A 25803-nucleotide genomic window follows, 5' to 3' on the forward strand; every position below is an offset into this window, starting at 1 on the left:
TTGTCTTTTCATATAACTTTTAAATTCCTAAATAGATGACAGCAATGTAACTGGTGTCAAACCGCACTTCAACGTGAATTTTAAACAACACAACCTAAGCTCTTCCAGGTAAAACTACAAACGCTGCCATTTATGATGACGTTTGGTCGCACATTGATGACGTCGTCCGCGGAGTGATCCTAGCTTGTCAGAACCATGGTCAGAACGCTGAGAGGCAGTGAACAGCAGAGGTCTAGCGCTAGCACAGCTACTCATTAGGACAGAGAGACATTGAACTGAGAAGACGTTTTGCGGTGAACATTTCCGAAAGCAAATGTTAACTTTCGGATAGTACGGTTTGCTAGACTGTCTAGCGTTTCGGAGGCTAGCTTTCAGCGTACTTACTGGTGCCCTGCGGTGGAAATAGCAAAAATGTCGTCTCCAAGTCCGGGTAAAAGGCGAATGGATACCGATGTGGTGAAACTGTATCCTTTCTGAACATAAACAACAGTATCTCAATCGCTGTTTAGTCAGCTACGTCCTGATGTATGTGGTAATATGGTGCGAGAAAAACGTATTTATTGATGCTGCTTTGTTCATCTTGGTGACCCAAAGCAGAAATAGCTTTCATTGTGAATGACTGGTGTTTTTTGTGTAAACAACATTTTGCTAGCAAAGCCAAGTGTTAGCTATTTCTGTCCTGCGAACCTTCAGTCGCTTATCGGGACAGCTGTATTAGCTAATCACATCGCTGCCATGTCCTGCTAGCATTTTTTCCCCAACTGTGTACATTTGTAACAACGTTAGCTGTTTAGCTTGCTGTCTATATTTGAAAATTAATGCAACAGCCGAACACACGCTAACGTTATTCTCCTTTTCCAGGAATGTCTTTCATCTTGTTGCACCACCAATAGACCTGACAGCGGTAGAATATATAAACACCTTATGGCAATTTGGTTTCTTTGTCCAGCCTGTTGTTGACAGGGGAGTTAAGTCAAACTGCCCCTTTACACGTTGACACAGGAGCTTGTTTACATAACGTAAGGCTAACGTCAACTGGAAATGCTGCTGTCTTTTGTTCTACTCTCGTCAAAACGTTGGCGTTATTGCAGCATGTATAGCACTGTGGGTCTCATTAGCTTTGCCTGGTAACCCCACTAAGGGTTGACTAATTGTGTTATTGCATCTGCCACTTGAAATGTTACCTTGTAACGCTACTGAGCTGGCTGGCTAGGCTGCTGGTTAATTTCAACATCAAAATGGCCACCTGATCTGTGTGTCTCACTGTACTTCAGTGTCTGCAGGCAAATATATGGAAGCCTAACTTATATCACGTCAGAGTGGTTGTTAGTTGTTGTTTTAAGGACTGTTGTAATTGTAAGTGAGCATGGCAGCTGTTTTCTTTAGAGCTACAGCAGGTGTGTCATGTGAGCATGCAGTTGTTTTCTAAGTGGAATGCTTGAACTTTTTAGGCAACACCTTAGTGTGGTCTGTTTTTCAAGTCTCTGTCACCATGTTTACTTTTGTACTGCTCATCTGTTTGTTGAATTTGACTCGGGGCTGACACAGGACGGACTGTAGCAACATATTTCCAGTCCATACAATGTTCTAGAAGAGCAGTGTGAATAAGTAGTTTTTGTTTTTGTCCCAGCACAGTGGAAACCAGCGTAATGATTGGGTAGCCTGTTACTAGCCGGAAACCACAAGAGGGAGGGACTGAGAACAGCTGATGGGATGGCAGTGCAGCTTAGTCAAATATGGGGCTAGAACTGGGCTGGTCAAAACATACCAAAATCAGGAGAAGTTGCCCCAACAGAGTTAAAATAATGGTTGAGTAGGAAAAGTTTAAAAGTCTTAGTAGTTGGATTTTGTCATTTTTTAATTAAATTGAAAAGTTGCTGTATTATTGTTATATTTGCTTATAAAGACTCAGATCATATGTGACTTATGCAATACTGATCCTGCATTTCATAATACATCCTACCTCATACCATCACATTAGAGTGGCCTATACCTTTTAGACTGCATGTGGCTGCAATGTATGAATAAACATCAAGCTACATCAGCTAGCTAGCGACATTGCTTGTCTTATTTTGGCTTGTTGCCTATGGCGTTCTGTTACGTCTTCTAACTAGCGACGGTGCTTGTTTGAGCAAGTTTGTGCTCCCCCCACCCGACTCCACTAATGTGTAGGCGATTGCAGTCTTGCTAGAGTGCTACCGGCCTGACAGGCAAGAGCAGGTTTGCCTTATGCCACCTGCTCAATTCCATACAATGACCTGTGTGTGTTTTACGATACTGTGAGTTGAGCAGTGGTCAGCAAGTGTTGGGAGAGACAGCCATGTGTGTGTTTAAATGTAGATCTACAGAATTGAGATTTACTGGCTTACATAGCACATGGGTTTGTACTGCTGACTAGGCCGTCTTGTTGGGTTAAAGCAGGGAGGGCTCTGGGTCAGTGGTCTGGGAAAAAGTTCCGTCCTCCTCTTTGTGTCCCCAGAGCAAAACTAGCAGTAACAACCTCTTGTCTGTGCTCCCTGTCCTTGTGTCTCACCCTGATGAAACCAAAACCCGAAACTCACACCACCTTTTAGACCGGAGCAGCTTCTTTCTTATGGGCTGACACTGAGAGCCCTCACGCATTAATTTGCTGCGGCCACCGGAGAGCTGAGAATCTAGAGCGGAGGCCATTAGGGAATTCGTGAAAATGAATGTCAGAATGACCTCCGCATGTAGTATCTTTTGGCTTAAGCTTTGTCCTAAGCCAGTCCGATGGATGGCAGCCTGCTTTTATCACCAAATGTACAGAACTTGTGTTTGCATGCCAGTAGCCTGAACTCTTTGTACTATTTAATGAGATATAGTCATGGAGAAGGCATTAAGTGTTGGTTTACACTGACTTCACACTGCAGTTTTCTCTGTCCAGCACTCTTTCACACCCCTCCTTTTGTAAACTTATAGTCCTGAGTGGCAACTTGTTTATTGTCCAGTTCCTGCCAAACTGTAGTCCTAAACCTTAAATTAGTGTTCTTCTCCAATGACCTGCTTAAGTTTTGGCCACTGGTTAATCAGTCTTGCTCTTGGACATGTTGCTTTCATTTTTGAACATTGTGTTCTTGAACAAGAGTCCAAGAGTGTGTCATTTCAAAGTGCTTTACATTCAGCCTGTTGTGTGGGGTTGACTGCACATACTGTGTAGGTAGTTGTGCTATTATTTGCATGTATTCATCGTTGGTCTACTTGCTTTACAAATGCTTTCAAGCAGTAAGCTGCTGGAATTTGAGCACAGGTAGATTACAAAGGGCTAAGCCTGTTTTTTCAATGCTAACACAAGCTCTTGTCGTGGCCTATGGATGCTAATGCAGAGAAGAATGGGACAGAAAAGGAAACGTGTAGAATTATCAGTACAACACTGTTTTTAGTCAAGAATAGTTTGTATAAGTGTATATTTTTCTTCGGTCACAATAGTGATGCATGTTACAATACAAGATTATCAGGTTTTTCATGGAAATGTAGAGATTTTTTCCTCCTCAAGAAGGCTTTTATTTATCATTACGCTTATCTTGCTTGTCATCTAATAAATGAGCAGTAATACAAAGATTTAGAAATTTCCACTAAAATTGATTTTAATCTATGTAGACTGAATAATTACCGGATGCTGGATGTGTAACCTTACATCATTTTATTTCACATGGCTTTTGTGATATGAATGTAAATGAAATCAAGTAAAGTAATACAATGAACAGATACCCTGGTAAAATATGTAGTCAAACTTAAGTGGTATTTCAGTAGTATACCACACTTTGTTCAGCTCTTCTACTTCTTCAGGCTCTGCTGCATTGTCCTCACTTAATATTTATCTTTATGATAGCATGAGCCTGAAGACTTGAGGTGTATATTTGTTCACATATGAAATCTCATTACATCAGCAGGGATGTTGGGACATTTACGTAAACAAAACTGCCTCTCGGCTCTACTTTTCAACCTTTCAGTTGCTGCTGGAAGGTCTGAAAGTGAATGGATAGCAGTTCTGTGAAGCATGGCCACCAATGAATTATATTTGAGACTGGAGAGTAGTTGGGAGGGGTGTTGCATGCTTCATCAGTTCCAGTATCCATCATGATACCTGGCATCACTACCAGTGTATATAGGTCTTTATGATTCCACTCCAAATCAGTTGTTGCTCTGACGTTTGTGCTTCATCTGTCACCTTTCAAGGTGAGTTTGCATTTTCAAGTTTACTTCAAGGATTCCTTTTTCCTCTGAAGTGACGGTTGAGGCAGTACCTGGCCTTCAGTAATCCTGATTTATTCACTTGTCCACAATCAGGGGGTAGGCTTCTAGGGGCAGTGTCCACCTCCTCCTTTTTTTTTTTTAATTCTAACGTCCTCCCCCACTCTCTTGCCCACACCATCCCTCCACCCTCTGAGTGGAATACCAATCCTGAGCTTTATCTGCTCTCCGCTTGGTGTTTCGGCCCCATTGTGCCCTTGTAACATGACATCCGGACAGCATCAGCAGCGGAGTCTTTTGTGTTTCCCCGTTTACAGAAGACCCTGTGACCTCCACCTCCCGCTGCTGTGTCAGACCATGTCACACAGTCATGGGCAGCTAATCTGCACCCAGCGCTATTATTGCGGGACTGAACCAACTAGACGCAGTTCACTGTAGGGAAGGAGCCAGCAGTTCTCTGATTCAGAGATTGATTGAATGAATAGGAGCATGATGACAAGAATGAGGAAAGCTCTGGTCTGGTGGTGAAGTTGCAGAAACTAACAGCAGGCTTTGTTTTTATGATGTAATAGAAATGTCTTTACAGTAGCAGACACAAAGAAGCTAAGAAGGTTACAGAAAACGTGGAAGCCAAAGGACTATTTTGCATTATGCTGACAGCAAAAATGGCAAAAACACAAAACAGACTTCTACATCATACTGTTTGGATGGGAATCTACAGTATATTTGGTGATGTGAGCATTTTCCACCTTGCTTCAGGTGGCAATCACCATACCGTTAACCCCAAAGCCCAGTTATCACTTTGTAAACCCTGTTTATTGTGGCTCAAGGTTAATATTTAATCTTTAGTAAGAAGCTCAAACACTAAGACAGTGAAGGGAGTGGCCCATCTAATGCACATACTCAACCTGTGATGGTATGGACTTAAGTGGGGTGAACTGAGATATATTTGGTGTCTTAAACTCCTGGGAAAACTGGAAAATATAGCCCTTAAATTTAAACAGTTTTGTTTTGTATGCAGTTAAAGAACGTGTATGTTATAAGATTCATATGTTTTGGTTCCTGGGCTGGAAAGACTGTAATTGTATGGGACAAAAACCGTTTTCTTCTACTCCCTTTTTGTCATTTGTTTTGGTCTTATTCTGTCAGTCTGAAAGCTTAGAAATACCAGGCTTTCTGCTTCTCTCTGTCTTTTTTTGGGTGATCGCTCAGTGTACATACACCTTCGCCTTCATGCAGGTATTCTTAAAAAATCCACGCTACAACATCCATCCCTATCTATGCACTTGCTCTTTTTCCCTTTGTTATTTCTCCATGACTGAACGTAAGGTAACCTATTACATTCTGGATGAGGCCCCCCTTCTAGTCATGGGGCCCCCACCTTGATTGACAGCCCTGTTTTGGGGGTCCAGGAGCAAGGCATCTCTGACAGTAGGAGATTTGAGGCCCTCACTGTTAATCCCACAGTGCAAACAGTGAAGCTTCCTGCACGCATGGCTGAGTTCCCTTAGAAAAACAGATGGACTGAAGTTCCTCTCTTTGTTTCGCGTGATTTTTTTTTTTTCTGGCACTGGGAAGCTCGGTCTGCCTCTGCAGCCACTCACGTGCGCTGTTGCTTTAATGTGGAAAATCTAAGGAGTGACGATGGCTAGCTACATGACCGGTCATACGTTGGCATTTGTGCCGGTGACACTGCTACCAGTTGTGTTCTATGTATGAAGCGAAGGAGCCTTATCAGAAAAGTGCAAGTACACTATCCACACCCTATATCTGGTAATCTGCCTCTGGGTCTGTATCAAGTTGATAAAATTAGCCGTGTGTCTATCTCTCACTACAGTGAAATTTGGGTTTGTTAGCAGTTTCCTCAACATGTCAGTGTTGAAATTCAGTGTTTTTATTTTTAGTCTTAACTACAGCAGAAAATCTTGCCTGTTAGATTTGCTCATTAAACGGTTGCCTCAGATTCAGGCCATTGTTTCTCCTGCCCCGGCTCAGTTTCGTGATCATTAATAATCATTTCGTTTGTGTGTGCATGCACAGAGCTCACACGCTTGCATACACACACAGAGACTTGGTGCTATTGCTGTAAATAGACTGTTGATTTAGTGAAGGGCTGAGAGGAGGAGCAGCTGAAGGATTCGCGTTTGATTGCAGTGGGTGGGCTCTCATCTCTCACCAGAGAAGACAAAGAACTTAGCCTGTGCAGTACTGTGCTGCTCCAGCTCTCACACAGGGAGGTAGCCATCCGCTAACATAGTATAGTGAGGCCTGTATTTAATGGAAACCAAATCTTCATTGCCAAATGATTGTATTAATTCAAGCTTGTGTTTGAGCATTGAGCATCGTATTTTTGTCTCCTTTTTTTCTGAGGTAGAATTAAAAAGTAGGTCTTTATATTGTTTCACCGCATGTGCAAATTGTGGATTTCATAGACAGCTTTTACATTTGTGTGAATTTTCAAAAATGTTAGTCTATTGTTGGTTGAAAAGGTTCATCCCAAAGGGTTTTGGTCTCAGAGGTGGATGGTATCCATCTGTGCTAACGCATGTCTAGGTTGTGCGAGTAGGTTATAGTCTTATTATAACACTTATGGATGAAACCAGATAAAATGTACACATGTTCAACATGTTAGGCTACCTGTTACACAATAACATATCAATTTTAATGTGGGCTTTTGTAATTTTGTCATATTACAGCTGGTGATGTAATCCCTTGTCTTTTTTATGTTAAATATGTTAAAATTCTATATGATGAGTTTTTGATTTTCAAAGCAAAAATGAGTTATTCATAGAGTTAATTTCCCATCCACCATCCAGTGAGTGCAGCACTTAACAGCTACCAGATATTTACATGTGGATTTGAGAGAGTCTGGACTTTGAGGCCATGTGTCCATTGATATGTAAAACCTGCTGCTAGGTTTTCTTTCACACAGCCGGCACATGCTGACAACAAGTGCTCCATCAGTTTTTAAATACTTTATGTGTCGGAGCGAGCGGGGTACTCTGAGAACACACTCTTAAGCTGAGCTTTTCTGAGAACCCTGAACTTGAGATGAAAGGATAGTTGTTGATTCATATTCAATATTTCAGAGTAGATGTCAGTACAGTAAAGGTCCCAAGTACATCCTGTTAACATTAAACACACATGCATTATTTTGTAGTGTTTAAAGCAGAGGTTAAAGTAAGTAAATGTGCCTCATTTCATTTCAAGAAAGCTGCATGTCCCGTTGTTTATCGACAACTTTATAGACATCCAAATATACAGTCTTATATGATTAATTGAGTATTTGTCTGATTCTAGCTTCTTAAATGTGCGTATTTTTGGGTTTCTTTACTCTGTTGCTACCATGGGCTTTGGCTCCCCTATTTTCTGACATTTTATTAACTAAACAACTAATTGATTAATCGAGAAAACAATCAATCGAGGCAGTGAAATTAACCGTTGGTTGCAGCCCTGGTTTTTATAATGTTATCTACATAGCTCTGCTTAAGTCTAGGTAACCGTGAGCTTTATCAAATCTATTTTAGCCTAGCTTTTAAAGGATTAGATCACACCTTGTGGCCAATTCATTAGTTTTGTTACCACATGGAACAATCACATATGTATAATCAGTTGTAGTACAGGTTATTAAGACCCTAGTTCCCCTCAGCAGCTCTACACAGCTAGAGGCGAGATCTCTCATATCTCTTGTGGAATATGAGCAGGAGGAGGGAAAGTGAGAGCAGCTGGCATGACCACCCGTTTACTATCATACCAGTACACCTCTATTCAGTTATCAGAGTGAGCCAGGTCCAGTCATGAACAGCCAGAAACCCCTCTCCTCAGAGGAGAGCTGAGAACAACCAGGCCTTACATTTACAGTGAACGAACTAGGCTAAGGAGCAGAGGTTGTGCAGAGCTTGTCTAAATCAGATTTAGGTCCATGAATAACTGGCACCATGCATAGCATTAGCTTGTATATGTACAGTGGTGGTCACCAAAATGTTCAAATCAGTCAAGAAGACTTGACACATTTAAACTCCTTACCTCTGTTTTACTATTGGTGACTGTACATGTAAAGAACCCTAAGCCAACATTTGTGACCTTTGAGATCTGTCAAGCTGGCTTGATGATTAGCTACTTTTCAGCTGTACATAAATTTAAACTTCCTTTGTGAAAATTGTACTTTGTAGCATACTCGCAAATTGAGCTGTCTAAATTTATGTAATTGATTGTTGGATATACTTTAATGTAGCCCTCAAGGACTTCCTATTTAAACTAGTTTCATTTTGATTGATTATTAACAGATTTGTAGATATAAAAGTCTACAATATTAGATTATCATAGGAAGTTATTGTGATAATGTCAGGATTGAAAATGAAAAATGTGGAATTGAATGAATGGGAGCTGCTGTTAAACTTGGACTATTGTCTGCTTCATTCTCATTTTCCTCCCTTTATTTCAGCATGTATTATCTAACTACTGATTATATGAGCTGGGGTTTGAGAGGGTTTCTGATGGTTGAAACGGTTCATTTAGGCTCCAAATCTGCATTAAAATTGAGTGCAGAGAGTCCGTCTTAATGAGCAATAAAGCCAAGTAAACAGCAGGGGAAAACGTTGCCTTAGTGTGAGAGATGGGGGGGGGGGGGTAGAGGAGTGGGTCAGTTGGGTTGGCTGGTGATGGCTGCAGGGGAGAACGGTGTTTGTTTGGTGTTGAACTGATTAAATCCCACTCTCACAGCAACAACACCGTGCCTATCACTCGCTCTGCCTGCTGTGGCAGGATGGTTGCTGTGCTACAGTAGCTGCTTCTGTTTTCAGGCCGCTGAGTGTAGTGGAGGTCACACGGTAATCCTGCTTGGCTGCATGCAGTGCGCTAATACATTAGAAAGTTTAAAGAATGAACCCAGGCACATTTACACACAGGCTATAATTCAGAAGAAACAATGCACATGCATAGATAATACTGCATACTGGCAGAAGCTGCAGCAGAAACCTTCCTCAACTCAGTCTGACTTACACATGCAAAATTCATTTTCATCTGGATGTCTTTTAATAAGGCTCCATATCAGAGTGTGGGCTTTGAGTCCATATTGTGAGCAGGAAGAAAAAAACAGCTTTGTTGTTGGTGTAATGTTGGTGTTGACTTTGTTGCCAGTTTCATTATTGTACTTCAGCTGTACAAGGCCGTTTTCTTTTCTTATTGCAAAATGTAGCTTGCTGTCTTAAGAAGGTAAGCCTTCTTTCTCGCAATACATATATAAGCTTGTACATTTCTTTTTGGTAATCTACTTGTACCTTTTTGTTGGAGGAAGCTTACCCATTGCTTACACCCTGAGGACAGATGCTATGTTTCCTGCCTTTCATCTGCAAGGCCTTTGATTGTACATTGTAACTACAATCTGTGTACGAGTGGGAGAAAATGAAAGCGAGGTCGCCACCTCTGAGTTCCTCATCTCTAAAGAAAGATGTGCTCTTAAACAAGTTACTCTAAGTGAAGGTTGAAGGTGTTTCTTCTGCCATCAAATTAATGTCATCCAATCCCTTTGCAGTTAAAAATTCCCTTTCAATCCATGATGTCTCTCTAATCAAGGCAGCAATATTATGCAAACAAAAACCGAGCCTTATGTCTATGTGCAGCAAGGCATTTCACCTCCCTGAAACTGAAGCTATATTCCCTAGTGGCAAGAGATGTAATGAGAATTTGCCTTGCTTTTGTTGTAGGCTAATTTAAAGCCTCCATTCTCTGAATATACCTACTCGACTAGACGAGCTACGTTGCATGCTTGTTTGCTTAACTACCACCATGCATGCAGAAAAAATTGGAACTTGCCAAGTTACGGTCTCTTTTGTGTCAACAGGTCACCAGCAGCGTATGTCAAAACCTGTGTTTCCTGTTCTTTGTGTCTTTCAAAATCCGTCCCTAAACAATATGGAATTCTTATTGGAAGTCTTAACATGAAACAGTTTATCTATAAAGGTGTTCCACAGGGCTCTTAACTTGGCCCCACTCTTCTCAATGTCCATTAACATTGTCCCGTTTAATATATGATGTGTTGATACGTCATTACAGATGACACTGTTTTTATATAATGCTGCCTCTGATTCAGTTACTGCTCTGTCAACTCTTCAGATCAATCTTCACCGTGTTAAAAACAAAACCTAAATTAAGTAGCTATTTTTATGTTTTTGCGCTTTCCCCCCGAAACATCTCTTATTGACATTAACCTATCAATCGCTCGGGAATCTGGATTGACTCTTAACTATTAGAACATTTTCTTAGTAAAGTCAAGTCCAGACACTGGTTTATCCCACACACAAAGGCAAAAATCATCATTGGCCTGCGGTCCACAGCAATGATGTCATTCACATCCACAGATCTGGCTGCCAGGCTGGATCAGCATTCACTAGGCTGAACTCTTTTCTCTCATTATCTCTGCATCACTATCCCTCTGCCTCTCCTTTGGCATCCCTCTTTCCACGTTTCTTTCACTTTATTCTTCAACAAATCTCTTTATCATCTTCTCCGGGTCCTTTCTCTTCTGTTTCAGCCCTCTGCTGTCTTGGCTAACCTTATTCTACCCTCTTCTATTAATGTTCCTCTTCCCCGCTGGCTTTTGAGGGTTATGGACTATTAGTGTTTTCCAGGCAGGCTTCATAACTTTGTTTTCCCGGTCTGAAACACAAAGACTTCTTCTTAAGTTCAGTCTTCTTCTCCGGTTGATGCAATTAATAACTGGAAATTCTGCATGATGTCCCTACTGTTATTCAGTAACCTATCTCTCTCCTCATGTCTTTGTGATCATTTGATTTGCTGCCTTTCCTGTTGTTTCAGCCTAGCCTGCCCAGAGGCTCTGTACCTTCCCTTTAAAGGGATTACTTGAAGCTGGAGGTGTCAGCAGGTGGTCAGCGTATTGTATGCTGAAATGTAAATAGACTGAACTGGCCTGCGGAGTCAGTTTGGTCCTTTTGATTTGATTATACATGCCTGTCTTGGATAAGACGATACAGATGTATAGTATTTGAAGAGATGTTTGTTGTTTATTGTAAAACTTGTTGGCCCTTGATTGATCTGTTATTAAGAAATTGAAGATGAATAAAAAATGAGAACGAAAATAAGAAATTAATACTGGATTTTTAAAAATGATCACATCATCCTGTTGATCAAAAGAGTTGGTGGGCTTTTCCTTCCCGTCCTCTCCTCAAAAGAAAGATGAGACAAGGAACTGATTTGAAGCTAGCCAGTGCCTACTTTTTAGCAGATCAACAAGTTCTGTCTCCAAAGAGGGAAATATTTGAGGATGGTTGACACCGCATTGTTTGACAGACTGCAGTTTATGATTCCCCATCATGTTTGTTTTCTATACTTAGAAGGCTGGTCAGGGATGGGATATTTTGATCCAGGGTCAGACAAGGATAGTGTCCTGAATGGACCAGTAAGAAAAACAGGACATGTCTAGACCACAACCGTAAATGCTATTTACTGCATATTTTTACACTTAAGACATTGAATGTGCTTTATAGAGTTCAAAATCAGGAAAACATTGACCTTAGTGTTTGGATAAACTTTGAAATCTTTTATAGAATACTTTGTAGTCTGAACAATGCATTGCAGTGAAATGGTGTTTACAAAGGACACTATGTTGCTGTAACAGTTCAGAGCTTTCAGGGTGAGTTTCACTCTGAGATACAGGAGTGAGGATGTGTGTGTACGTTCTCCTGGATTGATTGGGCTCTGTGTATCAGATTAGAAGTGTGTGTAAAAGGATATTGACCTGGTGCTATCCACAGATTATGACTTATCTATACTAATCCAAGGTGGGGGGATGGACACAGTTGTTATGCTGGATGGGGAACATGTCAATGCATAACCTTGATCGAAATGTTGTTTGGAGTTAATTGTGAAAACAGTTTAATCCTGGTTGGATTAAAATTAGTGTGTTTGAAAGCACATTACTAATATTACTGAATATGGCATGTCTGGCTATATATGGATTCATCATCAACCACTTAAAACACTTTATTTATCTTTTTAATTGTGTTAATAAGTTATGGATACTTAAATTAGATTTTTCTAATACAAAAAAGTGAGATTTGATGTTTACACGCCAGATCGTTATAGCAGTGAATGCCAGCTGTTTCAGGCTAGTATGTTTAAATTTATAATATTCAGGTCATCGTTCACGATGTTTATGTAACTTGACTGACTTGATTTGAATTTAGATACAGCAGCACCATAACACAATATTAATGTGCATGTAAACACACCAAACAACCCAGTTTCTTTCTTAATTTCTTGTCACAAAGTTAGTGAAACCATTTTGCCATACACTACAATGTGTTATGTCACCTCTGTTTAAACAGTCCAGACAAAAAGACACTGCAGCACATAGTCAGTAGGTATAATCTGTATATCCTAATTTTCTGACTGTCCACTTCTCTTCTTCTCTCTGTTTGGCTGTTTGAGCGGCTATTTATCAACTACACGCTCAAAACATCTTCCAACCCATCAAACAGTTGAGAAATTCACAAGCTCCCTTCTGTTTTAACAGACTGGCCAAACTCCTTCATAAAGGGGAGGGAGCTGTTGTTGATAGCGACTTGCAGTTATTTACTGGGTGGAAGGAATGAGCGCTTGGAGCTTTGGGTCTCATGGTATTAAACAAAAGGCCAGTGGATTAGACTCATTGTGTCATGATGACATGGAAGACAGCCAGAGTACTAGCAATGTGAATTCATAGTTTTCGGGGTTGGCCTTAAACCAAGACACAGATGAGAGGACAAGGTGAGAGTTTTGAAGTGGTTATAAAAGCCAGTAATTGTTGATTAAGATGCAGATGGACTAATGTGTGTGTATGTTACTGCCATGCTTTTTGTGATTATTGCAGATTATGTTTTAATACAGTCTACGATGGTACATAAAAGCAATCTTATCTTTTCATTTTGGTGTTTAGCAGTGTAAAGGAATGTACAATTATAACTATTTGGGTGGTTTAACCAGGATGATCAACAAAGACCACACTTGTAACAATTATGAATAACTTAGAGGTGTAAGGAGGGTATGGCTGGTGAGTGATTGTATTTGTGATAGTAGAGGTTAAAGCTGCAACGCCTACAATTAAATTAATCACCCAACTATTTTGATTAGAGCCCAATAGATATATCGGCTTGCTGATATTATCGTCCTATATTGGGCTGTCACAGATATATTGGTATCGGTGTATATGTTGCCCGCACAAATATGAGAACTCTTTTTTTCCTCTAGAGATTATGATGCAGAAAAAGATGCTTGGGATTATTTTTACATATTAGATTCCCAGGAAGTTTACTGTTTCACTGCACTGGTGTCTATTTAGACAATAAATGTTATAGTTAAACTGTAAAATATCTGGTTGTTTACTCCACTGTGATATAAAACTTAATATCTTTGGGTCGTGGACAAAACAAGATACACTACCCAAAATGAGTTAGGGACATTGGGATATTTTAGTGTTTCACAAGCTTGTTTATTCTGTGACATATCTGAATTTTTATTTTGTGTTTTGTGAATATTTTTGGCCATTCATTTGACTTTTATTGCATATCCATGCATATATGCACCCATATCCCAATATCCCTAACTATTTTTTTAGTATATTTGAGGAAGTCATCTTGGGCTTTGGAAAAAACAGACCAACATTTTTTACCATTATCTGAGCGAGTATTCAAGAAAATAATTGACATTAATCGACAGTAAAAATAATCTTCACTTGCAGCTGTAGTGGAGATAGGTGGGAGGTGCTCAGTCGAGCCACAGTCACTGCTGGAAAGTGGACGTGGTTATTTGTGACTCTTGACTGCACTTAAATTTGCTTACATTTCTTCTTTTTTCTTTTATGTGTGTGTATGTGTGTGTGTGTGTGTGTGTGTAACAGTCACTCGGTGCAATATGAGCTTCTTCCTTCTCGCATGTGATCCGACTATATTCAAAAAGACCTAAGCCTCTGCATTAATATTTGTTTGTAATTTTGCTGGGCTGTAAAATGAGCTCATGCTTCACAGTAACCCATAAACCCATACCCATAAGTGTCAGCTAAAAGTTAAATGCAAAAAATCTAATATTGTAGAGTGAAACCTGTTCTTCTCTGGCTTCTCCATCAGTATGGTCAATGTCAATTAGCCAGCAGCATAATCAGTGTTGATTCAACCCCATTAATAGCTTATCCCCCACCCTGCCTCACTGCCGTCTTCTATAACATAACACACACAGTGCATACCATCCCCCTCCTCAGCACTGCTTCCCTCTCTCGCGTGGTCGTACACACAGTCACTCACACATAAGTAGTTTCACTACTGGTTAGGTGTATATGTCCTTACATGAAGGGTAGAACTTAGTGAGCTGCAGAACGTAAACAAAATGTATGCAGTCTGACTGGAGTCTCCGTATGACGTATGGCTCGTTGTTGTTTTGCTAGCAGGCTTTAGATAAGTGTTGTGGTCATTTATTCTGGCTCAGACTCTGCATCAAAGAGCCTCTTTGAGTCCAACACGAGTCAGAACCTAGAGGTTCCTCTTCTGTCTGACAATGACACATTTCCTTGCCCAAGCCAGGGATTCAGTCTGCTCTTAGTTCGCAGACTCCACCAGAGCTTAAAATAACCTCCAGTTTGATTTAACCCTTTGGGGGTCAGTGCTACTGCTAATGGGATACACACTCAATCAGGATTGACAAGCCAGCTGCTACTGTGTGGCATGGAAAACTGATTTTTATCCCATCTTCTGTACCTTCTGTCTCTAATGTGTTCTGTCGGTCTTTCACTCTCATTTTGTGATCATTTTCTTCTCATGTTTATTTTCTCTCCCAAGTCTCTCTCTGCTTCAGTTTTATTTCCTGTGCTTCTTCCCTCCACTCACATGAAAGGGAAACCATTTCTCCGTGATGATCTTGTGTTAGAGTGGGGATCAGAAATGATTAGAGCATGTGTACATTAGATAGCTGTAATGTTGGATTTGCCTTATTATGCTCTGCATAAAAATAAGCTAACGCTCTTTTGTGTCCGTAACTGGAGTCGCAGAGGAAAACACTGGGTAATTATTTCCTCCACTAACCATAATAAACTTCTCCTGTGATGGATGATATGAGTTTTCTAAATCTCAGCCAGTTAATAGGTTTCGAAGTGAATCACATTAACTGATAAACATTAACTGGTAATAATCACAAGCTCAATAGTCATGTTTTTTTAAGTACCAAGATTCTTGCATCCTATTTGAATGTTTGTCATGCAAAAGTGTGGTGTTTTTATTATTCATCTCTTACCCTGTACTGGGTCCAAGCATCTGTTCACCCAAATGTTTACAGAATCTGCATTATTTGCAATCTTTTGCATGGAGAAGGTTAGATTCAGATCATTTTGAAAGTTTCTGCCTTGACCAATCATGGAGCACTAAGCTGCAAGAAAGTGGTCAGAAAGTAATAACCAGACATGTGTCAGTTAGTCCAAGTCTCAAGCATATCCCAAGTAATTCTTCTTGGGCAAGTCAAGGAAAGTCACAGGTCATGTCAGGTCAAGTCCCAAGTCAATCACTTTTTTCCTTCCCAAGAAACTTCAGTCTCACCTGCCGTTTCTATAAATATTCTTCCTTATCACTCTCAAAGAGTGAAATACTTACAGCCAGACTACACCAACTAAACAGAAAACAAAATAAACAAGTCAAGAAAAGTCACGAATCTTTAACTTCCATCTAAATTGTGTCTTAAATCATTTATTATTATTTTGAGATTATTATTCAGAGTGCTTCTCACTGATTGACTGGATTATTTTCTTATTTGGACTAATGGACCACTGAGGAATCTCACGTAGTTTTGTTTGAAATAAATTGCTAATCTCCACATAAATAAACATAAATGTTTCAGGCATTCTTTTAAGGAGATGGCCTCCTGTACTGTGTTTGTCAGTGGGGGCGTGTGCTTTATGTCCAGAGAGTGACAGGTGGAATGAGGCCTGCGTGGTCCTGAAGCCTGGGTGAATATGATCTGCTGGCTGCTGTGAGCGCACATGATTTTTTTGTTGCGGAATCAGTGGCCTGCATACTTCACATTCAGTCTTGGGATATTAATCTAACTTGCAGAATGACAAATTGGCATGAAGCTATCGATTGTCATTGAAAGTGAGTCTCCAGGGCCAGGGGTCAGAACAGAATATGAGAGTAATTTTCCTGCATTGATTTGTTTTCACTACCTGTCCAAAGCTATCATCGTTCTCTTTAATTTTCATACGTATGTATGATATGAAAGGACGATGCAGAGAGGAAAAAGGTCAGCTTGTGTCCTCCTAACCTCAAAGCATGTCACAGTGTGTTACACTGGAAACAACTGCTGCTGAATTCCATTTTCACAGAGGCCAAATCCTGAATATTACTGAAGAAGTGTGTGTTATTGTTGTCCCTTGGCTTGTGTTTGTTGATGTGCATGCAGTCACGTGAAGACATCCTTAACGACCTTACAGCATCGAGAGCAAGCATGAAGTCACCATCCTCAGTGGACTCAATGAATTTGTAGTGAAGTTTTTCGGACCACAAGGAAGTAAGTGTTTCTCTTTTCTGATTTACAGAGATTTTATTTTTTCTGACAGATTCATCAAGTTTCCTAATTTGCGGCTGAATCCTCACTGGAGTTAATTAATGTATTCCAGAAAGCTGACTTTAAATTCCGGGTGTGTTTTCATCTACGTTCCAAGATGTATGAAACAAATTAAGAAACAGCTATTTGTGTATCTGCCACGTCGGATCCTGAATGTGTCCCGTTAATCACCTCCGACCAGAAGTTCATCATTTTTAACTTGTTCTAAAAACCAGATAAACTTTGTTGTTAAAAACTGATAATCTGACCACATCTCATGTTTAGTTAAGAGAGCATGAAGTGAATGTTGTCCTGAGGGCAGCCAGCACAAGAATCTCAGTCATTCTCCTGTGAGGAACATAAAAAGAGGTTCGTCACAGCAGGCCAGGAACATAAAATGGATTGAAACCAGGCCTGAGGCGACAAAGTGAGAAACAGTGGAGCTGGGCTTGAGGGGAATTTGGATGAGGAGAGCGGCCCCATCAGCAGGAAATACTCCCTTTGTATGCTATTCGCAACATCTGTGGCAGTAAAACCACTGCCACTTAGACATCAGTAAAAGGGGGGAAGTGGGTGTTTGACCCTGTTTATGATGCAACCAAACTATGCCAAATAAAATGGCAGGTTTGTCTGTCCATAGTGTTCACGCACTATGCACATGCTCGCCACCATTCATCCTCAACAAGTGTGTTTTCAGTCATCTGTGGTGCTGTTCAGTTTCAGCATGGCACATAAGGTTCCTGTTACACACAGCTATTCTGGGAGAGCATCACACACTCGCACAATCTCATTCTCTTCCTCTTTGATGTCGGTGTATTATATGAAGCAATTTGGAAGTAGAGAGTTCTCCAGGGCTGAAATACATTACTGCATAAAATAAAAGAAAATGGCGAAGGGAAAAGTGGTGTGTATAGCTCATTTCTCTAGTGGCCCTCTCTCTGTTGTGCTCCTGTGCCGAGGAGAGAGGAGTGCATGAAATTGAAATAACCCTACAGTGTTTAAATCCATTGGAGTGCATGAAGGATGGAATATGATGTTCAATGAAATGGAAGTCTCTCCTCTGTCCTCAGCAGTGTTCTGACATTATATTATTGTGTCCCCTCTCCCCATGCACAGCACCGTACGAGGGAGGCGTGTGGAAGGTGCGAGTAGATCTTCCCGACAAATACCCCTTCAAATCGCCATCAATAGGTAGGGGCTCTACCATCCCAAGAATATTTATAAGAGACTCCATTTTTTGTACTCTGTCCTCATTTCTGTCTTTGCTTTTTCAGGATTCATGAACAAGATTTTTCATCCCAACATTGACGAAGCGTAAGTTAATTTCAAATTGATTTGATTGGTTTCTCTTACTTTGAGACTACAGTGTCAGTGTGGACAATTAAGCACATTTATTGATTTATTTGTGTAAACAGATGTCACATTGTAAACTATAAACATTGGTGGAATTCATTAATATATTAATTATGTTTCTATTGTTTTATGGAGTGAAATAGTTTAAAAGAGCTACACTTTTTACTTTTTGAGCCATGAGTTCTGGCACTATTTGCAAACGGCAGCAAATCACACAAATATTTAACCTGGCGAAGCTCTTTGTTTCTCTGGACCTGTTAATCCGCTGCTAAGAGGCCAGATCCTTTCAAGCGCATGGCCCAGGAAGGTCGGTCCCTGGGAGGAGAGAGTGAAGGAACGCACACCAGTGATAGTTGTGCAATCGTAGTCCACACTCTTAGATACAAAAGATGCTTCCATAAATTACCAGTTTACTAAAGCATTCTCTATATTGTAGCTACAGGTATGAGTCTTTCTTCCCTCACGGTTGGTCTCTGGGAGGACCTGATGGACAGGCTGAACCTGTGCCTCCTCCCAAAACGGACATTCCTTACTACAAAACCACAAATAATGCTGCATTCAAGCACTTGTTATCTTGTTAATAACAACACTTTCACTCATGTTAGGTTGGAGACCTATTTTCTATGTTAGGCCCCAGACTTCATTTGAATGCACCTGGCTTGTATGTCCGGCCTGGTCACATGACATTTTCAAAGCTTGACAAGAATCTCCTGAACGCTCCTTAAGACACTGCAACACAACTGATATAGGATATAAAGGGATTATTTCTCTGTTGTTGGAACAGCTGACATAATCAAACATAATAGCTCCTGAGCTGTGATACACACAGCACACACATTACCTTTGGCCTTACCCTTCTAACTCTGTTTTCTTCTCGGTTTCCCAGGTCAGGGACAGTGTGCTTAGATGTCATCAACCAGACATGGACAGCCCTTTATGGTGAGTAGTCCCACTGCGTATGTGTTCGTATTAAGTTTCCCCACTGGGGTCTGTGTGATTATGTGCGAAAGAACTTGACACAGGGCCATGAATGCCAAAAAGTTGACTAGCAAGTGTGGCTACATTAGGCAGCAGTGAACAATTGGTCCTAATCTACTTACTTACTGAGGGGAGAAGTGAACACTAATGAGGTAATACCCTCACCCAGCAAGGTCATGAAACATTCACCTTCGACAGGAATGATTTACTGTCTGTCAGCTGTGAGAGACATGCTCACATAGTCCTGATGGCAGCTTGTACTTGCTGTTTCTCACCCGGTTGCTCCTCTCCCTGTCACTGTGTCTCTCTGCTGCTCTCCATGCCCCTGTGCCCTTCTCCCTATTTCCCCATTAATTTCTCATTACAGCTGCTCCACAGGGCTAAGATAGCTGTTGAGCAGTATAAATGGCTTCACAGTAATATCCCTAGCAGATGTTTCAGCATCCCTACCTATCTATTTTCACTGGTGGAGGAGAATTTTTTGAAACCCTTAATGGTGTTTAAGCAACTTGAATCAGAGTTAACTCCAGTTAATTCCAGTGTTTTGATATGAAGAGGAAAAGATTTGCTTATGATGTCAAACCAGAGTTTTTTTTTTTATCTTTCTCCAGAATTAATTCAAGCCCTTAATTACATTTGTGTTATTGGACCTCATGTGAAATGCTGCAGTTTTTGTTATGTTGAGTGTTTGAGGAAAGAAAATCAGATTGGACAAACATGGGAAAAATAGGCCAATCAACCAAGCATTGTCTGTAATGAGTCTCTACAAAGCAGGAGTGAAATAAAGCAACTGATTAAACCAGATAAACATGATCACACTGTACAATAGACTGTAGAGAAGTGTTTGTTTTCCCAACATCAGCGGACCCATTGGCGACACCTAGGAGAGGAGAGCAGAACTGCAGCTTTTCCTACTAGGCCTCAGCTCGGAGAGAAAGCTGAGGCCTGCTAGCAGGGAGCTAGTGAAAGGGATTAGTGTGGTTCTAGTCTCTGTGGGTCAGACTGAGGATTTTACATTTGTGGTCTTGTTGCTAGCAAATAAACCACATGTCTTTGATCCTTTTGTGTTGTGATCACTGGTTTATATGAGTGTACATTGATTATGACCAATGGCAGCATTTTTATTATTTCGTTTTTAGACATAAAGTCTGCAAAATATTGGTTAAGGCATTGTCCGTCAGCCTCCTTCAGATTAAGGGTTAGATTAGGAAGAAGACCGACATTAACTTCTATCAAATGATTACTAGATTATATAACAGTGTGATTACTTATTTCTTCCAGTTGGTAAAGCGCTAATCTGTCATCTTTTTCTTCCCCCAGATCTGACCAACATCTTTGAGTCGTTCTTGCCCCAGCTGCTGGCTTACCCAAACCCCATTGACCCCCTGAATGGAGATGCAGCTGCCATGTACCTTCACCGGCCAGAGGAGTACAAGCAGAAAATCAAAGGTTGAAACCTAATCAAAATTTCATCTTATTCGTTCCATGTCCCTTTAGATTCTGAGGGTGTATTCACACTTGTAGTTCTGTTCTATTGGTCGGACACAGGGGAAAAAATTATGCATTGTTGTCTTTTAGTTGATCCGGTTCCTGTTCACACTGACTTTTTAAAAATTAAACATAATGAGTAAACTTGATGCTAAACAGACTGACAGGTAACTCTTGATTGGACAGTTTGGGCTATTATCATCATCATGCATCACCTGCACCTGTGTGTGGAAATCAAACTCCGGTGACTGCCAGAACTTTATGCATCACTTTAATGCTTATATGTGTGGTTATTCATGTTCTTTGGTGTCACAAAGTGGTATTAGTATTATTAGCCAGTAAATCCACCTCATCTTATAAATTATAACTAACCGGACAAAAAGGAGCTGTTATCGTTGCCTCATGACTCTGGGCTTTTTACTGTGGCAGCGCTGTAAGATGAAGCGCAGATGAGTATATATTAGTTGTTTACCTTTTGAAATCATGCTAAAATCACATATGTAACATCGCAAAATCCTGTTATTGTTCAGCTTGTTTCACACCACAAACTAACTGCACCAATGTCCGCTTGGAAGCAGACAGAGTCCACCCTTTCTTGGTTATTTCAGCCCACTTGTTTTGTCCTGAAACTGAGTGCAAACGCTGTGTTGACATATGTGCGGATAAACCAATCTATAGGGGAAAAGCTCCCAGTTGCAAAAAAACTGCACCAAACTAGCCCCGTGTGAATACACCCTTAGATTATTAGACACCTCGAAAATACTTTCCCAAATTCAAAAATAAAAGTAACTCTCATCACTGTTTCCTCTCAGTTTTTCCTGTCTGACCATGCCCTCTTTCTCTCCGTCTTTCCCTCCACAGAGTACATCCAGAAATATGCAACAGAGGAGGCTCTGAAGGAGCAGGAAGAGGGGGCAGGCGACTCTTCATCCGAAAGCTCCATGTCTGACTTCTCAGAAGACGAGGCCCAGGACATGGAGTTGTAGTGATAGGAGGGCTCCCCCATCCCGCCCCCCTCCTTTAACCCCCCACAGAGACTATATTTGATTTCCTAACCATGAGAAAGCAGACTTATAATATTCATATTTAAACAAGTTGATTTTTTTATTATTATTATTATTACTACTAAACAAGGATTTTTATGGATATCTAGCCTTTTGGTGTGTTTGACACCCCTCCCATTCTGTAGCTGTTTCTCCCTGCACAGGTGTCGCAATTGCTTTCACGTTCTCTCTTGCCATCTCCGCCTTTTTAAGGTGTGTCATGTAGTCGTAGGCAGAAAAAGTCCCCGTGAACATCTCATTTCTTTACTCCAGTTTCACTTTTTAAAATATATAATATATACGATAATATATAGTTTGACCTGAATCCTGATTTCCTTTCTTTTTCCACGATGCTGATTGATTCTGACCAACATTTTGTAAGTAGCTCCACTGCAGAGCTGCGTAGGTCTTGCTCGCCTGGGGGGTGCAGCTTTACAATATTATCCTGTAGTCAAGACAATATTTTTAAGGCGCACAATCACACATAAAAATAGAAAAAGTGTAGTGCCAATAGACACCCATAAATCAACCCTGAATGCTTCCTCGCACATCTTTTTCAACATATTGATTGAGACATGTAAACAACAAAAAGCCTTTCTTTCTCGCTCAGTTTGGATGCTACATAGACATGTTACTTCACTTTTTTGTTACTCTTTTGCCAAGCTGCTGCAGCTGCCTGTCTACATGTGCCGCCGCACAGTGCAAAATAAATGCTCAATAAGGTCAAGTCTTGGAAAACATTTTAATTAAGCACATGTCTCAGTGCAGGGTCAGTGACAATGTGGTGACAAAGACGTGTTGGGGGGGCTTTTGGTGTTGATTTTTGGAACGGGCACTAGCTGCATAATAAAAACAGAAGTGGCTTTACTCTGATGCATTTGTAGAGGTTGTGGTCAGACTCACTTGGTATGATGGGAACTGAAAATAGACCAGAGCTACCCCTTAACCATCTGACCATTGTATGAGTCTCATATTTCATGGGAGGCACGTCGAACTTCATTATATTGGTATTAATGTTCAAGAGCAACTTGTCCAGGTGGAGACAGAATGTAATTATCACCTATTGTGGTGAAGTATATCGAAAACCAGCAACCAAAGTCTGTTCGAGTTTTACTAAAAAGCAACAAAAAATGGTCATATGGTTATTGAGTGGATCTGAGGAAAAAGAAAAGTGTGATTTATTAAAGATTCAGGTGTGTGTAGTCCTCCTCACATTCCACTGTTTAGCCGGAGTTTGCTCCAATGCATGCCCTTCATATTGGTCTGACCTGTGGTATGTACCCCGACTGCATCGACTGGACTCCCACTCTTCATGTCCGCCCACCAGGATCTCTATATGAGGATTAAAATAAGAGCCCCTTTATGTGACAGTTTGGCTTGTAGCAATTTCCATTGAGGGGATTTAATTTAGCTTTGATTTCATGTGTACAGATTTGACTTCTTATCCTAAAAAAGAGGAGATGTTGATTCACTGTGGCGGGTTGAGATGTAAATCCATGAAGCGTGGAAAGAGATGGCAATCGCAGTTTTGATTTTTGTTTTTTTCCTTCCTCCTTATATTTCCTGTACATTTCTTGCCCGATGGGGGGGTCACCATGTTTGGATTGTTTTTTTTCTTTTTATGTACAGCATCTACCTTGTACAGTGATAAAGACACCTCTCTGTAGCCTCATGAAAACTCAGTGTTGAACCCCAAAAAACACTGGACCGAGTGTTGCTTGTCGAGGCTTGAACATGGCAGTCAAACTACCTAGAGAAACCTTGCATTGCAGTAAGAATCACTGGTTGCTTTGTGGCAGATTGTGGAGATTCAAAGCTGAATCCTACTCGGGAGGTCACCTTTATCACCTCCGATCTCAACTCCCTCTTCTGTGCCTCATCACAAAAAAGAAGAAATCCCCCCAAAAACCATGTTTCCTAAAAAGCCATGAAGGTCAAACGTAACTAGAGAAGCACATTGTTTTTACTCATCCTACTTTTACGCTCCTCTTCCTGCAGTTTGATCCTGTGCAATTTTGTGATTTTTTGACATCTACATTTTCACTCTGTCGCAGAGAAGTGGAAGGACTTCGAGTTTATTCGAGCTAAAGTAGGATTGTTAGACTTTTATGGCTCAGGTTTGACGTACAGTTTGGTTGTATCTTGCATTGTGATTCACATTTTTCACCTGGGACGTATCGAAAGGATGGAAATCATGCGAATATTTGTTGAACTGTGTTTATTGACATGTCAGGATAGTTAGTTTTGCTGGGTGTACAACTAAACCACATATGCTATATGGCTGTATTACAGATAGAGTTAGCTAGTTTGGTATACTTACCTGATAAAAAGCATTCATTGCTCATCTGATTTTTTTAGTTAGTGTCTGTTTTGTGGTTAAATGTAAGATACATGCCTGCTTGTCCTCTTCTTGCAGATTCAGAGTTGTACAGATGAGTGTGAGTGATTTCAAACTAGGGTGAGGTGACCTGTAGCGAGCCTGATAGATCTAACTGTACAGAAATGAAAAAAAGTGGTTCAAGAGTTTGGATTTTCTCCAAAAACACAAGTTTATGCTCATAATTATCACAGCATTTGAATGCAGATTTAGAACAGCAACACTTCGGTGATTTGTTTTTAATTTCCAATATTTATCCGATGAGTAATGGGATAATAATTTCTTTCATTCAGCCCCGAGGATGTTTTGAATGTTGGCTCGGAGGTTAGCTTCCAGCAGGATGCAGCCATTTTAACTGTTGCAGAGCTAACTTGTGTGCTACGTGAATGTTTTACATGTGTTCAAAGTGTTCAAACAGAACAAACCTGCATATAGTATGTAGATCTCCCACTCTCACAATTGGCATGTGTTTTCTCCCCAAGCTGCCTATAAATGTGTATTTATTCATTAAAGGTGCAATATTTAGGAAATTCTGGTTGAAAAAAAGTCTAAACTTAACTAAAATTGTTTTTGACAGAATGTGAAGAAATATCTGTTTTGACATAATGACATAATATTGTGTTGCAAATCATGTTAGCATGCTAACAGCTAGCCACAGCCTGTCCTGGTCCAAATATCCTGTGCTAGCAGTGTTAATCATCTACACTTCTCTGGTCCTCTGAGCTCCCAGTCCGGACTATTTGAGCTAACTAGCTGATAGCGTTTTACTTTGTTAAGCTGCCTCCTGTTTGTTTTGAGTATGAATTCAACAGGTGGCCAATTCTTACATATTGCACCTTTAAAGAGACCTCCTTTTTTTGTTTTTAATCTTGGTCATCAGGCGCCACTGGTTCAGCTAAATGATCACACTGATGACAACTTGATCTTCAGCTTTTTGTTTTAAGTAATTCAGATAGGAAATCTTGTTTTACTTTACATTTTTGCAGTATTGTACTTGAGTGCTGAAAAAGTAGTATACCCGAGTCGAGAATTGTAATGAAATAGCACATTAAGATGCCGTGGTGCAACAGGGAACTATTGATATTTTCTGTCTTTTTCAAAAACAAGATCATACGTTTGGTTTGCAGCATTATTTGCATCTGCTGGGCAATAAATTGATGATGTTCTCAGATATGGTGTTGCTCTAAACATGACGACCATTTGATATTTTCATCGGCCTCTTCTGTGCTCTTTTTCTTTTCTTTTTTACTCCCCGCACTTACTTAGTAAATGTGAAGAGAAGTAATTACTGCTGTTGTTTCAGGTCAAGAACTAAAGAAAATCTCAAACCAGTGAATGATTATGCTTTCCTTTGCAACTTAAATTCTAAATTATTGGTAAAGGAGTAAGGAAAAACATGTTTATTGTGCTTTTATTTAATTTCCTTTTGGCTTTCTCCCTCTTCTGCTCTAAGACTGTACAGAAAACAATGTCTTAACTACCCACAGTTTTAAACAGACTCCAGACAACCACATTAACATGATGGGATTGATCGGGGCCTCAAAATTTCTAACTGCAAACCTGCAGAGAACGTCCAGTCCAGCGCCATCGCCCCACAACCGTACTCACACACTCCCCCACACCCTGCTGGATACAATAAGGATGAAGGGCCTCAGCTAAGCGAATGGACTGTCCTATCATTAATCCATAGACAGGACCTTTTATCAGCACAGCTGCAGAAAGCCAGCACCCTGATCCTGTAAGATCACCTCCCCCCCATGTGTAGACTGTCTC

The 25803-nt window shown here is 40.5% G+C and overlaps 1 protein-coding gene across 1 annotated transcript; it reads left to right on the forward strand.

Annotated features, from left to right (window-relative positions):
• The first annotated feature begins 216 nt into the window (after positions 1-216).
• Positions 217-25201, forward strand: ube2h (ubiquitin-conjugating enzyme E2H (UBC8 homolog, yeast)). Its single transcript, XM_073480471.1, has 7 exons — positions 217-464; positions 16679-16755; positions 17908-17982; positions 18066-18105; positions 19031-19083; positions 20443-20571; positions 21472-25201. The coding sequence occupies exons 1-7, from the start codon at positions 412-414 to the stop codon at positions 21594-21596; spliced, it is 552 nt and encodes a 183-aa protein (XP_073336572.1). The 5' UTR covers positions 217-411; the 3' UTR covers positions 21597-25201.
• Positions 25202-25803: the final 602 nt, after the last annotated feature.

The sequence above is a fragment of the Pagrus major genome, chromosome 14, assembly GCF_040436345.1.
Source record: "Pagrus major chromosome 14, Pma_NU_1.0".
Taxonomy (NCBI): Eukaryota; Metazoa; Chordata; class Actinopteri; order Spariformes; family Sparidae; genus Pagrus; species Pagrus major.

What these genes read in the sequence shown, in the direction of transcription:
- ube2h (XM_073480471.1), top strand. Translation starts at nt 412, where the DNA reads ATGTCGTCTCCAAGTCCGGGTAAAAGGCGAATGGATACCGATGTGGTG. An exon ending in GATACCGATGTGGTGAAACT is followed by an intron (nt 465 to 16,678) that starts GTATCCTTTCTG and finishes ACGACCTTACAG; the next exon opens with CATCGAGAGCAAGCATGAAG. An exon ending in GACATGGACAGCCCTTTATG is followed by an intron (nt 19,084 to 20,442) that starts GTGAGTAGTCCC and finishes TTCTTCCCCCAG; the next exon opens with ATCTGACCAACATCTTTGAG.